General features: G+C 33.7%; 1 protein-coding gene across 9 annotated transcripts in view; it reads left to right on the forward strand.

The window, feature by feature from the left end:
- The window catches only part of ARID4B (AT-rich interaction domain 4B), a 149,039-nt gene that overhangs the window by 92,598 nt on the left and 39,242 nt on the right, over positions 1 to 17,199 (forward strand). For 4 of the 9 annotated variants that reach the window (XR_011524926.1, XR_011524925.1, XM_008515048.2 and 1 more), the window contains exons 10-17: positions 583 to 659; positions 1,923 to 2,077; positions 4,900 to 4,972; positions 6,648 to 6,742; positions 7,651 to 7,748; positions 8,511 to 8,754; positions 9,074 to 9,246; positions 14,067 to 14,318. Coding sequence is in view for 6 of the 9 variants with exons in the window: in XM_008515048.2 (XP_008513270.1) it covers positions 583 to 659; positions 1,923 to 2,077; positions 4,900 to 4,972; positions 6,648 to 6,742; positions 7,651 to 7,748; positions 8,511 to 8,754; positions 9,074 to 9,246; positions 14,067 to 14,318 (1,167 nt within the window). In the remaining 3 variants the exon portion in view is untranslated. The remainder of the gene's footprint in view (positions 1 to 582; positions 660 to 1,922; positions 2,078 to 4,899; positions 4,973 to 6,647; positions 6,743 to 7,650; positions 7,749 to 8,510; positions 8,755 to 9,073; positions 9,247 to 14,066; positions 14,319 to 17,199) is intronic. The other 5 variants (XR_011524927.1, XM_070568650.1, XM_008515049.2 and 2 more) reach the window with 2 other exon arrangements.

The raw sequence follows: 17,199 nt of genomic DNA on the forward strand, positions 1-17,199 counted from the left end.
AGGAAATATATGTGACGTATGTGATAGATCTTGCCCCAGTTGCTTGCATCTTACCCCTCCTTATGGTTGGGGGAGTTCCATGAAAGACCTTAAATTGTGTATTAGAAGTTTGCTTATGAGCTTAGAATCCAGTTTAAGAAAAATATTAAAAGAACATTTATATTATAAACTAGTACATTTTCTTTCAATCTTAAGTTTAGTAATATCTTATGATTATCTCAAGATAATGGCAAATTCTTATTTTACTTTTTTATTGGATTGATGCATTCTGCTGTCCAAATATTTTTATTTATTTTTATTTTTTGTATTTCCAGTATTGCATTTAGCCAGGGACTCTTTGATATTTGAGAATACCTTGTTGTTTATAAAACATCTGTTAAGGTGGGATCCCTCTGTAGATGATTACATATTGTAACATCCTGCCTAGCATTTTATTTGGGTCTTGCACCTCTGTATGATCACTTTTATTATAAATGTCAGTATTCCCATATTTTTGGTATCGTTGCGTGATGTGTAATTAGACTCTTAATCTCTGTTCTATTTTTGTGACCGTTTTTCTTTAAAATTAAAAAAATAATATAGTACTTCAGTACCAAGAAAAGATGTCCATGAAATTACTAGTGACACTGCACCAAAGCCTGATGCTGTGTTAAAACAAGGTAAGGGTAATCTTGGGATAAATTATAGGTCATTTAAAAACTGATGAAGTATTTTTGAAGATTAAATTTTCTTTTACTCTTTAAAAAATATTTCTCATATTTGGTTCTGTATGACTTATTTTGTTGTAAGCCATGTACCTTCTGTTATCATAAGTTTTCTTTTTATTTTTTTTAAGCTTGTTATCAGACAATAATCTAAAGGTGGGAAGGAACTATATGATGAGCTATTACTATTGTCTGGCTTTTGCCTATATTAGTTCCTAAGGATAATAGAAACAGGAATCAAAGTAATTTTGATTTGGCATGTCTCATAATATAACAGTAGTTATATTTTATTGAGGAATATCTGTAATTGCATTTCTTACTTGATTTTTGGCAATGTAATTGACTGTTTATTTTCTCTTCGCCCATGTTCATCAAATCCAATAATATATTGTGTAGATTGGTTAAAAATCCTCAAGAATTTATGGTTTAGAATTTATTTCTGTGTATTGTAAAACAAGAATAACTGTGCGTAGTTTAGTTTAAGCTAATTGTTAATATAATTTTAATTCAGGTTTAACTAGAAACGTAGAGAACATATTTATAGAATATTTTCAGGTATTGTATATTCATTACAATGGCTCTGTGCCTGGTATATAATATTATTTAATAGTCATTTGTTGGATAATCATTTAAATATTTACCAATCTTAAAGTTCTTTTTACTAAACATGCTTAATTTTGGGGGTTTTTTTTGAGGAATCTCAGCCCTGAGCTAACATCCGCCAGTCCTCCTCTTTGCTGAGGAAGACTGGCCCTGAACTAACATCTGTTTCCCTCTTCCTCTACTTTATATGTGGGACGCCTGTCACAGCACGGCTGGATGAGTGGTGCCATGTCTGCACCTGGGATCTGAACCAGTGAACCCTGGGCCACCGGAGCGGAATGTGCGCACTTGACTGCTGCGCCACCGGGCCGCGCCCTAATTTTTGTTTAGAAGAAGAAACTGCTCTTTTCTCTTGTATTTGCTTGAGTCTAAGTCTCCTTCCGATGGTAGCAGTTTTGCCATCTATAAAATGGGTGCTTAATGTGTAGGACTGTTAGGATTAAATTAGTTGCTGCACAAAAAAGCAGTTAGCACAGTGCCTGGCACAGAGCAAACGCTTTGTAAATGTCAGCTGTATTAGCACAGTAGTTTTTATTTCTTTATCTTGTTTAATAGTTTTAGATAAATCAGTCATCTTAATTTCTCTAGTTCATGTAGTTTATGGTCTCTTTCTAGCCTTTGATCAGGCACTTGAATTTCACAAAAGTAGAACTATTCCTGCTAATTGGAAGACTGAATTGAAAGAAGATAGTTCTAGCAGTGAAGCAGAGGAAGAAGAGGAGGAGGAGGAGGATGAAAAAGAAAAGGAGGATAACAGCAGTGAAGAAGAGGTAAAAACAGTTGATGCCTTTTAAAGTTAAAAATAACAGTTGGGTTTCCTTTGTGGTTTAGGATTTGGTGTAAAGTCATTAATCACTTAAATATTTTTAGTATTAGAAATATTTCATAATAAAAATGTATTTTTGATATTTATCATAATCAAGTAGTTTACTTGCTTACCTTAAGATAGAAAAATGGTGTTCTGAAATTAAAAATATCAAATGTAGTTATCCCAGTAGCCTCAGAAATGTTTATCTTTCTGTGCTTTTAGTTTATCAGATCATTAAGGAAATACCCACCTAATATAGAAAAACTCTACTTTCACATGCTTTTCACCATTGTGGAGACAGCTGTCACGTCATACAGTGTTCATATATGCGTACTTTATTGGCACACCTAGAAAAATATAAAATATATCTTTCATCTAGTATTAAAAGAATAATCAGCAAAAAAAGTAAAGATTAATATCTCTTTGATTCAGAGAATCTTAAATGATTTCATCTAAGACAGATGGGTAGATAGTTCTAATTAGGTCATAAATAAGACATCTGTGAATTTACATGGATCAAGGAGCTGAAGTTTTAGGTATTATTTAGCTGATACTTTTAGGTCTAGCAGTGACATGTACCAAGAAAAGATGTCCATGAAATTACTGGTGACATTGCACCACTGTACTCGTGCGTGGTTTGTTGAATGACTTCATAAAAGTTATTGTGTGAATGGTACAGATAGTGAAGGCTACTATATTTGACCATGAAGTGAATTGTGTTTAATGTTTTCAGGAAATTAAGATAAGTTAATGTCAATATGTAATATTTCAGGTAAGTCATGAAGTTCTGTCATTTAACTGTAATAAACAACTATTAATGAAATAGGATTGTTTTGGAGTTTATGTTTTATACCACAGTGGTCTATAGTGACAATGTGTAGTGTAAAAGTTTCAGTCTTCTCCCCTACTGCTCTCTTGAAATGAGTAATTAATCCCTTGCTTAAAACCTCCTCAGTGGCTTCTTATCGCTCTAAAAGTCAAGCTTCACTTATTAGAACCTGCTTTATAGTCCAGCCCCTACCTTTTTTTTCATCACTTTTCTTGGTAGACCCTTGCACTTTGAGTTTTATGCTGTAGCAGTATCAAATTGTATACCTTGCTTCTACTCACCTTTGCATATACCAGTACCTCTGCCTTAAGTGCCCATCTCTTCCCGCCCCCAGTCAGCCTGGCACACTCTTGTTCAGTTTTCAAACCCTACTACATGTCGCCTCTATAAAAGGAAACATCTGAACCATCACCTCCCTCACTTCAAGAAAGTTAAGCACTCCATTTGCTAGTTTAAACTGCTACTGTTCCTTGTACATATTTTTGTCATTTATATATATATGTATATACACGTACATATGTATGTAATTTATTGTCTGTTTCCTTCCCTGCTAACCTGTAAGCTCCCAAGGGTAGGGACCCTGTCTTAGTTGTACTCATACTCAAATAGTGTCTGTCATAGTGTGTAGCATGTTACCAAAACTTTTGTTGCTTAGATTTGTCTTATAAATATTTTATAAAAGCAAATCTGGTTTCCAGTTTAAACATTTTCTTAGGTTAAATACAAACTTCACTTAAAAATTTTTGCAATAGTAGTACATTTGGCAGTTTATGGAAAGCAAATATTGTACCATGGAGATATTTAAGATGATATGTAGAGAATAGATTTCCTTAGACTTTTATCTGACTACCTTATGAAAACCCAGCCTAATGGTTTATCAGCATGGGTTTTGGTTTTTTGTTTTTACCTTGTCTTCCTTTGCTCTGCTAGCTTTTAAAATAAAGGGGCAAATCTCACTGAACATCATTAGGCACATAATTTTTAAAATTAAAATGATAAATTTAGATTATTTAGACTATCAGTTGAAAAGTACACTCCTAACTTTTACTGTTAGAAGTACATTTGTTTCAGCCAGAGTAACTGTAAAGCCTAGATGTATATTTTGAATCACTTTCCCTGCAGTTACTCCTAATTATGTTGTGTAGTGGCTGGCCCCATCACTTATTCTTTTATTTTATTTGATTCAGCACCTAGCTTAGTGCCTACACTTACTGGTGCTACTAAATGTTTGTCGAATGGATGATAGTCACTGAATTGATGAGTTCCTCAGTCTCACCTACTCCCCTGCTCCTTGCAGGTTGCTTCAGGACCAGCTCCCTACTGCCACAGCCCCTGGCCACAGCAGCAAGAAGCTGGTCCCTCCCTTGTAATTGATAAATCTGGGAACTATTTTATTACTTGAAGATTTCCCTAAGTCTGAATCTTCAGGTATTGTAGATCAAGTTTGTTCCCCACTTTACTGATTTTATAAGCTTGAAGTACTATCCAGTGGGGCTGAATATAACGAAGGATACTTATAGTTACAGCTAATGGGACCCACACTTGAATAATTCCTTGAGGAGCAATCATAGAGTCAGTTTTGGTCTTAAACCCTGACCCAATTTAATACAAGTGAGAGTAGGTCTTCTTGAGCCTGTGACCCTGATTTAAAGAATAGATCTCTGATATGGTAAAAAGTTCATGAACCATCTTGCTAGACTCATTTTTTACATGAGAATTTATGTTTGGAATTGTTGCTATTGAGTTACCTTTTAGGACATATTCTTCTGTAAAGCATAAACTGTCTAGACTTTTCTGGTTTTGAACATCTTAGTATTAAATAATTTTTACTTGGTAAAAAGCCTTTGAAATATGTTAATGTAGTATTAGTCTTTGCTGTTGGTAGGAAATACGCTTGTATTATTAAACTGCTTAACTGAGGAAAATAATATTCTATTCTTCTGTGACTAAAATAGGAAGAAATAGAACCATTTCCAGAAGAAAGGGAGAACTTTCTTCAGCAGTTGTACAAATTTATGGAAGACAGAGGTGAGTGTTTTTCTTTTATTCAGCATTAATGCTGTAGGTATCAGACAGATAATATTTTAAAAATAAGAATTCTCTTCATTAAGCTTCATGTCGCTGGTATAATCATGGCTATCTTTTTGATTGCCAGTGTCACCAGCACCTAGCATTGTGTCTGTCACATAGTAAGTGGAATGAGGAGTTTGATAGTATTTTGGTGGATATCATGGCCGTGGACTCATAAATGACTGTATTTTGTTCTGCCTATCCTGCTACCCATCCATGAGACCCCAAAGAACTCTTATAGTAGAGAACAGGAGCAGAATGGGAATCATAGTACCATTTTATTTGCCTCCAGTAAAAGCCTTCTTCTCCAAAATTACTGTTTGATATAGTAGGATGTGTGTGTGTTTGTGTAGGAGTTAGAGAGAGACACACACACACACCACATTCTAAGGTGGGCTGTCAGTCTTCTTATGACCCAGCCACATAGAACTAAGAAGAGAATTAAACCATCTGTAGAGAACCAGAAATAGAGAAAAGTGACAAAGTCTCAAGGTGAGCCTTGGCTTAGCTTATTGAATCTGCCTAATGCTATTAAAGAAATGCAAGGATTGAGAGAAAAAAGAATGGGTGCAACCTTTCATTTACACTGGTGACCTAGTCCTCCAGTCACTATGGCCTTGTTACTCTCTTGCTTAGCTGCTGTTCAGAGTGTAGTTTCCCTTTTCCTGAGAAGGTACTAGAAAGGGAACAGGGAGAGGCAGAAAGCTTTCCAGCTTGAGGAGAAAAGCAAAATGAATGAAGAATATTTGAAAATCCCACTGTACTCAGATAATTAATGTTTTTTAAATCCTCATTTGTACTGCTGATGAGGAGAAGCTGGCTCTGTTTGTCTTCTTTTCCTCTCATAAATGTTATGGCTACTACAGTGTAGGTGTCTTTTTATTCTTTAATATAAAATATTCTTGATTCCTGTGTCATTTCTTTGTGTGAATGGAGGCTTGACCTAAGAACGTAGGCTATTTCTTAAACTTTTGTATAAGATAAATTAGAAAGTGAAGAACATGAGTAAAATCTAATATTAGAAATATTAGTGATAAAATACTATCATGTCACTCATATCTTATGGAAAGGGCTGTATGTTGTGTTTCTCTATCCTGTTATTTCCTCTCCCGCTTTCTAACAGTTTGATACTTTAGTGTCCTTGTCCTACATTTTCCCATGTTAGAATGAAACAGAACTATAGCTTCACTCTAGAATCATAGTTTAGAGTAGTAGTAAATTAGTAAAATACAAAGAAAGTATCATAAAAATAACTCTCATTGTGAAGCAGTTGCTCATCAGTTATCTCAACCCTTTCTTCAGTTCTACCAAACTTTCATTTCCCTGATATTTTTTAAAAACTTTGTTTTGTTGGTATTTTATTTTGCTTTATTTGGTATTTATTCTTTTGCTCATAAGGGGAATGCAAGTAGAATGGAATCACATAAGGTTTCAAAAGTTTGATATGAGAAAAATATTTAAAAATGAAATGGTCTTAAATAGTAGACATCATATTTTTGGTCGACAAGGGATTTTTTCCCCCATATATATATACTTTGCACTATATAAATTCAGTGGTAATATTTGAATCTTTTGAAATTTTAAATAAAAAAACATAGTGTGGTTCTAATATATTTTGTCTTTTCTTTAATAGGCACACCTATTAACAAACGGCCTGTACTTGGATATCGGAATTTGAATCTGTTTAAGTTGTTCAGACTTGTACACAAACTTGGGGGATTTGATAATGTAAGTATTACAATCAGAAGTGAAACATGTTTTTCGTACATGTTTTATTATCTAAAAATTATCTAAAATTGTCTGTTAATAAAAATCTAAGAATAGAAGGAAAAGAAAATGAAAAGTACAAGTTAGAAACAGAGCTAGCTTCCTTAGACCAAATTTAAAATTATTTAAAGATTTTTAAAAATGAGCTTTTCTGATTTATTGTTAATTTTGTCAAACTTTCTGAAAACCTCTGTGGCTATCTGAGTTATGTCACAACTGTATCAGTGGAAATTCTTTCTGGGTTGTAAGGTCCTTGAGAGCAGGGATCTGTCTTAATATTCTTTATATTCTTAATCTTTTCCACTGTGTCTGATACATATGTAACATTATATATGTGTGTGTGTGTATATATATATTAAAAAAATGCAAAAAATCTTTGTTGAACTGAAGACATTATCTTAGGGTTACCATGATATATGGTGCTCATCCAGTTGAGCCTATTTGGCAAAAAAGAAAAAGTATTTTGTAGAATAAAATGCTTTACTAAGATCCATAGAACTGCTTTGATTTTATTAGCTTGCAAGTTCTATGGGACATAATACATCATTTCAAAATTTTTATCTCTGTCTCTTCACTACAAATTTTGATTTAGGAACCTGGATATTTTCTTATTTACTGTAGCAGGGTTTATTTAAAAGTCAAATGGCCTAATATTTCAACATTTATAATTCTCTGAGATTAGTTGGAGTACTAAAACTTACTTTAAAATGTTGTAAACCAAATTTTTGATTTAGAATTTATCAAGATTGATATTTTTTATTCCTTTGATATTAGAACCAATAAATATATTTATATATACTGTATTTATCAAAGTTGTATTATATTCCCACCTTTTAATTTGGGAGTTTTCATTTCACTTTGTCCGTTAGATTGAAAGTGGAGCTGTTTGGAAACAAGTCTACCAAGATCTTGGAATCCCTGTCTTAAATTCAGCTGCAGGCTACAATGTTAAATGTGCTTATAAAAAGTAAGTCAATGTGCTTGATACGGCTGTATTCAATATTTTACCTCGAAAGCAGGATGGAATTTACCGTATAACTGAGGCTAATTATTTCTTCTAAGAAGAAATGAGAAATTTTTACTAATCACTCCATAATAGCATTTTCTAGAGTATATTTTATGAATACTAGATCTATGAGATATTCTGTGAAGAAAGTTTTTGTTGCCACGTAAATTTGGAAAGTGCTATGTGGAGGTTAATATGTCAAAGTTTTAAAGTCAAGTAAACCCAGGTTTGAATCCTGGTTCTTCCAGTTATTGGCTGTTTGTGCCCTTGGACCATTTATTTGTTCTCCTCGCTTTAGTTTCCTCGTTTAGTTTCCCATTCCTCATGTAAAATGGGATAATACTACTTGCCTCAAAGGCTTACTCTGATGATTAAATGAGATTTTACATGTAGTAAGAGGCCCAATGCCTGGTATATAAGAAGTGCTCAACGAATAGAAGCTCTTACTAGTGCTTCTGCTACCTGCTATTGTTACAATTACTATATTAAAGATTATGACTGTCCACTTTTAGGATAGTTTTATTTTAGTAGTTTTTTTTCTTTGAAAAATGTTTCTATTTGGGTTAAAATGATTGGGAAGAACTGAACTGGAATAAATTAGAATCTTAATATGGCTCATATCTGAGAACTTAAACAGAAGAAATGAACACATTTAAAAAACCACAACTCTATAGTAATATTTCGAAATGTTTTTCTAGATGTATTTTCTCTTCATGTTTCCAGATACTTATATGGTTTTGAGGAGTACTGTAGGTCCGCCAATATTGAATTTCAGATGGCATTGCCAGAGAAAGTTGTTAACAAGCCGTGTAAGGAGTGTGAAAATGTAAAGGAAATAAAAGTTAAGGAAGAAAATGAATCAGAGATTAAAGAAGTAAAGATTGAAGAGGAAGAGAATATAATACCAAAAGAAGAAAAGCCTACTGAAGATGATATTGAAAGAAAGGAAAATATTAAACCCTCTCTGGTAAATCAGATACAGTTAATGGTCCTTTGCCTTCTTTGGTACATTTTCTACATCCTCTGTAAAATTTCCATGGTTAATTTATTGTATAATTTTATACTTTATTTTTTGTTTGTTTTCTTCATTAAGTGCTATTTTTATATTTAAATAGCTGTTAGGTGTTTTTGCCTAGTGCTTTAGGAATGACAGGAGTTTCTTAAAATAACTAATAACTTTCTTGGTATTGGTATTGGTTGGTACTTCCTTTTGCTGACATTTAGATCATAGAATTAGGTTGACAGTTTTTACTTTTGTTGGTTTAGTTCCTCTGATCTTTTTCTAGGGAAGTAAAAAGAATTTGTTAGAATCTATACCTACACAGTCTGATCAGGAAAAAGAAGTTAACGTGAAAAGAACAGAAGAAAATGAAAATCTGGAAGATAAAGATGAGACAACTGGGGTAGATGAATCCCTCAGCATAAAGGTAGAAGCTGAAGAAGAAAAAGCAAAATCTGGGTAAGAAATTTGTTTTTGGTTAAGATGCATTTTGGCTGAGTGGATTCTTGTAATTTGCTCTTGGTGTGTGTGTATGAATCTAAAGTTGATTGACAAAATATAGAATGAGTGATTTGCATTTATCACATAAATAACATTTGCCTCCTTCAGAGACCCTACTAGTGCAAATTTGTAGCAAAAGATATTTTTGATCTATTCTGCTTGCTCTCATCATGGAAATTTATAAAATTTTGACCTAGAGAAAAGCACTTCTTACTGCATGAAAGCTCTGCTGAATAACCAGATAACACAAATTTGGCAAGATGGCTTTCTCCAATGTTTTGTAGATGGTATGTTGGCTGTAGATTTTGAGACTTCTATTCATCTCTTAAGCAACAAATAAGAATGGAAACATGTTAATTATTTAGTTTTTAAAAGGCCAAAATTGTTAATGTGTTTTATGTGACAGTAGCATTTACTTGTTTTGGTCAGTTTGGAATGACCAATTATTTAGCAATGTAATTTGTGCACTGCCAGTGGACCCCTGGATTTTAGAGGTGACCTTTGGCATCTAATCTTATTTCTGAGGTTTAACACACCTAAACGTCTCCATTGTTAGTGGTCCATTAAGTAAGTACAACCAAATTTTTTTGTTCATTTTAGCATTTTTCTGAAATTTGGCCAGAGCACGCAAACGGAAAGGAGAAAAAACACATGCTTAGATGAATATAGTAAAAGGTGTTTGGTTTTGTGCTTTGTTATATATCTGTGTGTACAAATGGATATTTCAAATACTCCTTACTGCTATTGGGGATTATTTCAACTATTAAGAAACTTAGTAAGTATTCAGTTTTTTGCCTAAAATCTCTTGATCATTTTAGTGTACTGCTGAAATTTTGGCGTCAGCACGCAGATAAACATGAAGGAAAAAAACCTGGGTTTAAACGAATATAGTATAAATGTTGGTTCATTATATTTGGTTATATTTGTGTGTGTGTAAATGTATATTTGAAGTACTCCTTGCTGGAGTCTGTTTGAACTATTAAACTTAATAAGGATTTAGCTTTTTGCCTAAAAATCTGAGTTTTAAATCTGCAGATATTTCTGGAGCATCTGTTGTGTGGAAGACACTATGATAAGCCTATATTTTCTCTTTGTTACTAATAATTATCTTAACTTTTCAAGTTGATAGTTCAGTTTACTTTACAGTAGAAACTGTTTTTTAGGTTTTAATTTCTTTAATTCCTTGACTATATGGCTTTTTTATTTGCTACAGATATTCATAAATATATTATACCACAAACTGAAATTTTCTTGGTGTGACTGCCCTAATTTGGTAGATGTTCTTTAGAAGCATTATGTACTGGGAATGTCCAAAATTGATTTCTGAATTTTATTAGATAAGTGCAATAGAAAATTTTACAATTATAAAAAGTTAATATATACATATTTTTCTAGTGTATAAGTTTCTCTAAGTAATTAGCTACTGCCAAGAGTTTTCAGTGTCCTTCCTTGGTCGTCCAGGTATGGGAGATGAAATAACTTCTGTAAAATGCCTGGTTCGGTGCCTGGCCCATAGGAAGTAACAATAAAGTTTAACTTTTTGTTTTTTAATTTGTTCCATTGTAAGGAGTATTACATCAGACTGGGAAAATTTGATATTTCTTTGTGAATTCAGATCAAAAGTCCTTGCTGATAGGCTTGGTTTCCCAAAATGTAGTTCTCTAAAAGATAACTAACAAAGTGTGTGTGTGTGTGTGTGTGAAAACATCAACTTAATTTTTTAAACCCATGTGCTGGTTGCATTTTAAACTTTCAAAGGCTATCCTTCTTGGCATTCTATAGTCTATCTGGTTTAGACCTTTACCTCTGATTTTGCCACTGAATTCTTAGAGAGGAGAGGAGAGTATCTTCTTTGGCCAATAGCCAGTAATTGTGTTGTTTGCTTCTATATACTTCAGTATTTTATTTAAGTGACCTTCATTTGGTTTGTGTCTGAGGTTGATATTAAGTGCAAATTTTTAATTGCTTTGTTTTATTTTTTTTATTTTTTATTTTTAAATTTATTAATTTGTTTTCTTCTGTTCCTTCTTCTGCTCTTGTGTATTTTAGTTGTGGGTGCTTCTAGTTGTGGCATATGGGATGCTCCCTCAGCATGGCCTGATGAGCAGTGCCATGTCCGTGTGCAGGATCCAAACCAGCAAAACCCTGGGCCACTGAAGCGGTGCACTCGAACTTAACCACTCGGCCATGGGGCCAGCCCCTGCTTTCTTTTATTAATACACAGTATTAGGTTTTTATTCCAGATTAAATAAACGATTGCTCTGGCTACCACTTAAAGTAGGATTGTGCTTGCTACATTGGCATTTATCAGTTGTGAATTACGTAATATAAGATCAGTTTAGAATTTGTTCTCATTTAAAAAATTTTAGACTTTTTATTCTCTTCTTTCTTATACGATGATTCTGGGGTGCATGATAAATCTTTTTGGTGCATAATAAATATCTTCTTTTGTTGTAGCCGCCAGAATACACTTCCTTTTCTCCCTGATATGCAGGGATATAATCTTATGATTTAACCAAGTAGTAGTCTTTCACAAAAATGTCTTAGCTATTTTAGTTTTATACATGTATATCATATATATATTTTATATGTATGTAAAAAATTTATTTAAAATTGTTGGTAATAGTTTATAATCCATAACACCCTTTCTGAGAATTTCTTAGATATGTTAGCCTTAATAATAATTATTTCTTCAATATAGAAATGTTAATGTATTTTCAATAATAGAGTTTATATTTTTTATCTCAGATTGCAGCTGATTTTATTCAGGTTTTAATTTTTAAGTACTTACTTATTTGATTGGAAATGAGTCCTTAGGAATAATTCTTGAGAATCTTTGTTGACTTTGTGATGTATTTCAGAGAAAATTGACCCATTTAGTACTTTTGTGAACTCACTCTTAATTTCACACGTCTGTTAGGCTTCCCTTCATCCCTCCTGCCTCACCATGTAGCGTGAAGAGGTAGGAGAATAAGAAAGCCTTATAGTGCTGCTTGTATCACTATTTATAAATTATTTCTGTTGCCTATAAAATTGCTTAGTTAGGAATGATAGATGAAGTTGGTTATTGCTAAAAAGGTTGCTTACAAGAATATAAAACTTAAATTATCAGTGGAGTAAGTTTTATATAAATATTATATCTGTTAACTTTTTTTTAATATAATTTCATTGGAAATGAATTTTTTGTGTGTGTGAGAGGAAGTTTGGCCCTGAGCTATCATCTGTTGCCAATCTTCCTCGTTTTGCTTGAGCAAGATTGCCCCGAAGCTAACATCTGTGCCAGCCTTCCTCTGTTTTGTATGTGCGATGCCACCACAGCGTGGCTTGATGAGCAGACCATGAACCCCGGGCTGCTGAAGTGGAGTGCGTGAACTTATCCACTACGTCACCGGGCCAGCCCTATATCCGTTAACTTTTAAAGCCTAATTACTTAGCTGTCTTGTGGTTCTGTTTTATAATATTTATTCATTAGTCAGCTGTGAAGTGATGGATTCTTTTTGAGAGAAAACTTGTAATAAGTATAGACATTGCAGAGCAGATAAAAACTTAAGTAAAGTCGAGAATTTCATATTGAAGTTTTTTTTTTTATAAATTTAATGCTTGGAAAGACTATAACAAGATTTTCTCTAACTTGTTTAATACAGATTTGTGGCTAATATGAATGTGAAAATGCCCACTTTTAGAAAGTACATGAATATTGAGATGATCAGGATAGTTGCAATGCTACTTCTAGAATGGTTTGACTTTTAATTTCATATTATTTGGAATTGGCCTCATATACCTATTTGTGTGGAGCTTCAAAGTTGAGAGAATTGGTAGAAGTCTTTCAGTAAATGTGCAGTAAAGAGAGCAGAAATTGTGGTGAAATTTAGACGAATAGAAAGAAAAAACTTGATGTGATATTCATGTGAAGTTACTAGAATATTCCTGTGAAAGGCAAAGTAATACTTCAGTTAGTACAAAATTTGAAAATTTGGTTGGAGCACCTTTTAAAGTTGTTAAGACTAGCCCCATTGGCTAGTAAAAATTTTTGTTTCAAACATCTGAAGGCTAGAAATATTTGAATGAAAAATAACTTTTAGTCAGAAATGGCTATGAGATGTAATGACTTTTGTTTTTGTCAACCGAGATGTAAAACGCTTTTGTTTATTTATTTTTAAAGTATGCTTTTCTTCCTTTTCTTTTTTTTTTTCGAGTGAGGAAGATTGGCCCTGAGCTAACATCTATTGCCACTCTTCCTTTTTTTTTCTTCCCCAAAGCCCCAGTACACAGTTGTATATCCTAGTTGTAAGTCATTCTGGTTCTTCTATGTGGGATGCTGCCACAGCATGGCTTGATGATCAGTGTGTAGGTAGGTCCATGCCCAGGATCCAAACTGGCGAACCCTGGGCCACCGAAGCAGAGTGCGCGAACTTAACCACTAGGCCATGGGGCTGGCCCCTAACAAACTTTTATAATAAAACATGAGAAAATTATTACAGTCAGACTTGCTAGTTTCTCGCTCTTCAGCACAACTTCTGTTCTTCTGGCTGTTGGAAATTTTCTTTAATGCATTTGTTTTTCAAGCTTCATTTTCTCTAAATGCATTTTTCTGTAACCATGGTCATCTTATACAGTTTTAGTTTTTAATATTAAATTGAAACTCAGAGAATTTTGTACACATGGAACCTGCTGTTCCCGGAACACTCACAGCCACGATTTTTATCAGTTTATGTGGTTTGCAACTGAAAAGCTTATGAAGTATCTTTTATTAACTGCGATTTTTTAAACCTTTCAAGAGATGAAACGAATAAAGAAGAAGATGAAGATGATGAAGAAGCAGAAGAGGAGGAGGAGGAGGAGGAAGAGGATGAAGATGATGATGACAACAATGAGGAAGAGGAATTTGAATGCTATCCACCAGGCATGAAAGTCCAAGTGCGGTATGGACGAGGGAAAAATCAAAAAATGTATGAAGCTAGTATTAAAGATTCTGATGTCGAAGGTGGAGAGGTCCTTTACTTGGTGCATTACTGCGGATGGAATGTGAGGTAACTTGAGTTTTAGCTAGTGATTACTACCTAAAAACACTTATAAAATCATTTTCTATTTTAAAATTTGATTAACGAATTACAGACTTAGTAGTTTTCTAATTGAGATGATAGTACCATATAAAAAATATGTAGTTTTTAGCATGTAAATGCCTCGCTTAGTGACTTCCTACTTACTGTTTTCAATATTTAGAAGATATCCTTAGTGTCTAGAAAACTGAAGTCTACATAATTGATTTTTATGTTATAAATGTAGATTGATAGAGGCAACATTATTGGTGAAAGGATAGAAAAATCTCTTGAAAAGATAAAAAAGATTTGAGCTTCTTGATGTCTACACACAATTATCAGGCTTCTTGCTCTCTTACATTTTCAACTACCTTGCCACAGAAGCCTCTTCTTTGTAATCTGCTTAAGTCATCACATTTTTTTCCTTTAGAAGGCAGGGGTTTTAAAACTGATTTCTTAAGAAGCTTTAGCTATTTCAGGAAGGCCTCATCTCCTCATTAGCACCTCTTGCATTACAGCCTTGTTCAGAAACCTCAGAAATTTATATGTTTGAAACAATATAGTTGAAATGTAAGCAAGTCTGCTTGACTAAAATAGAGTGCACTTTCTGACTGCTACTAACCTAGGGAAGTGAAAGGCAAGACTGAGGTTTGGTTTTAGATTGTGTTCAATAACTTGTCTTTTTCTTACACAAGTTTCTTTTGGTTTATCCAAAGAAATTTTGTGTTTGAATTTTATCCAAAATTGGCAAGCCAATTTTGGGATCTGATCATTTAGACATCTTTTAAGAAAAACTGAATTTATTTTGGAGTGTTTGATAATTATATTTGAAATAATAGTCTATGATAGAGTTGTAGCCCTTCAAAAGTTAACTATGAAAGTTTGAAGTGGCGATGATGTGCCTAGTGTCTTCAAGGAGGAATACAGTTCTCGTGCTTTATATTTAAATTGTATTCTGTGGTTTGGGAAGTTATTAAGAAAACATCATCTCAAATTCTCTGTTTCTTAAAAAAGAATATACTCTCTGTTTCTTAAAAGTACATTTTGTGTTGTCCTTTTGCAGGAATAGGAAGCTCTAGAAGCATGTCTAATCTGATTACCTTTCTTATTTAGAGAAAAGTACAATTCTGATCCATTCTGAAGGTTGGGAAAATAGCAACTCGAGTCATAAGGAAATATTCAGGAGTTATTGTTTAGGACTTATTTTTTATTATTTCTAATGAGCAAGACTAACAAAATATTGAATTTCAAGAATACCTATCATCAGTGTTGTCCTGAAACATAAGCTTTTCCAGATATCACTTTTAACATCATGTGTAATTTATCCTTTTGGCTGTTGGTTTTTATGCTACCTCTTGCCACATGATTTTCCTCACTTGAAGGGCTGACTATTAATCATCTTGTTCAAAGGAAGATACTTGAGATCTCAGATATAGCTACTGTAAGAATATTTTGCCCAGTCTTTGATATTTAATCATTTTGATCTTACTAAATGATCTTATTAAATATAAATATAGAGGAAGTTCCACTTTTGCCTAGGATGTAAATGTAAATATTGAGTATGTTAGTTTAAAAACAGGAAGGAGGGGCTGGCCTGGTGGTGTAGTGGTTAAGTGCGTGTGTGCTGCTTTGGCAGCCTGGGGTTCGCAGATTCTGATCCCTGGCTCGGGCCTACACACTGCTTATCAAGCCTTGCAGTGGCAGTTGTCCCACATATAAAGTAGAGGAAGATGGGCACGGATGTTAGCTCAGGGCCAGTCTTCCTCAGCAAACAAAAAAGAAAAAAGAGGATTGGTGGCAGATGTTAGCTCAGGGCTAGTCTTCCTCAAAAAAAGGAAGGAAAAAATTGAATCAGCAAAAATTAATAATTACAAGTAATGCCCACAAGATAGATAAGAGCCGCATCATCTTTTACCTCTCCTTTCACTTCTTCTCTCCCAGTTATTTTGCTAGTTTATGTAACAAGGCAGTTTTTCTAGTGGCCTTCATAATAATGCTTTAAATTCTGTGACAAATGGTTGGTATTTAGGTGTTCTCCAACTTTCACTGTAATCAAGGCTTAATTATTTTCTATTAATTGTCACATTAAACAGAAGAGGCTTAGTAGGTGTAAGAATTGAGACATTCATAAAATTCTGCAATTAAGATACAACTTTCTGGAGGCAGACTGGTTGCGTAGTGGTTAAGTTCGTGCACTCTGCTTTGGTGGCCCAGGGTTCGCGGGTTTGGATCCTGGGTGTGCAAGTACACATGGCATCTCATATACAAAAAATAGAGGAAGATTGGCACAGATATTAGCTCAGGGACAATCTTTCTCAAGCACAACGAGGAAGATTGGCAATGGATGTTAGCTTAGGGCCAATCTTGCTCACCAAAAAAAAAGACACAACTTTTTGTCTTGAGATTGACTAAGGGAAAGAATAATCCTATCCTAGGAGCACTTGGATTTTGGAGCGTAGAAAGAATGTCCAGTATTTTAGCTTTGAAATTGGTGAGAGGATTTAGTAAGGTAAGGAAAGATTTTAAATTGAGGCATTTAAGTTTTTAATAATAGAGGAAGGAAAATGAGACCTAGTACAACAGGACATGCTTGTGTTACTGAGAAGGATGCCATCTACTCCTGACAACTCAAGTATTTGTATGGTGTGAACTTTCAGAAGAAGAAAACTTACCATCTTGATGAAGACCTTTAGGGTGGATCTCTACACACTACAGCATCATAGAGAAAACAGCTGTGCTTCAATAGATTAAGCAGTTAATATTCTTATAGTCAACCTAACAGTATTCATATTTCTCTCTTCAGTAATAACCAGTCTAATTGATGAATAAGCAATAATTATGACTTTTACTGTTCCTTCATATCTGAAGCTAA

The sequence above is a fragment of the Equus przewalskii genome, chromosome 1 (genome assembly GCF_037783145.1).
Source record: "Equus przewalskii isolate Varuska chromosome 1, EquPr2, whole genome shotgun sequence".
Classification (NCBI taxonomy): Eukaryota; Metazoa; Chordata; class Mammalia; order Perissodactyla; family Equidae; genus Equus; species Equus przewalskii.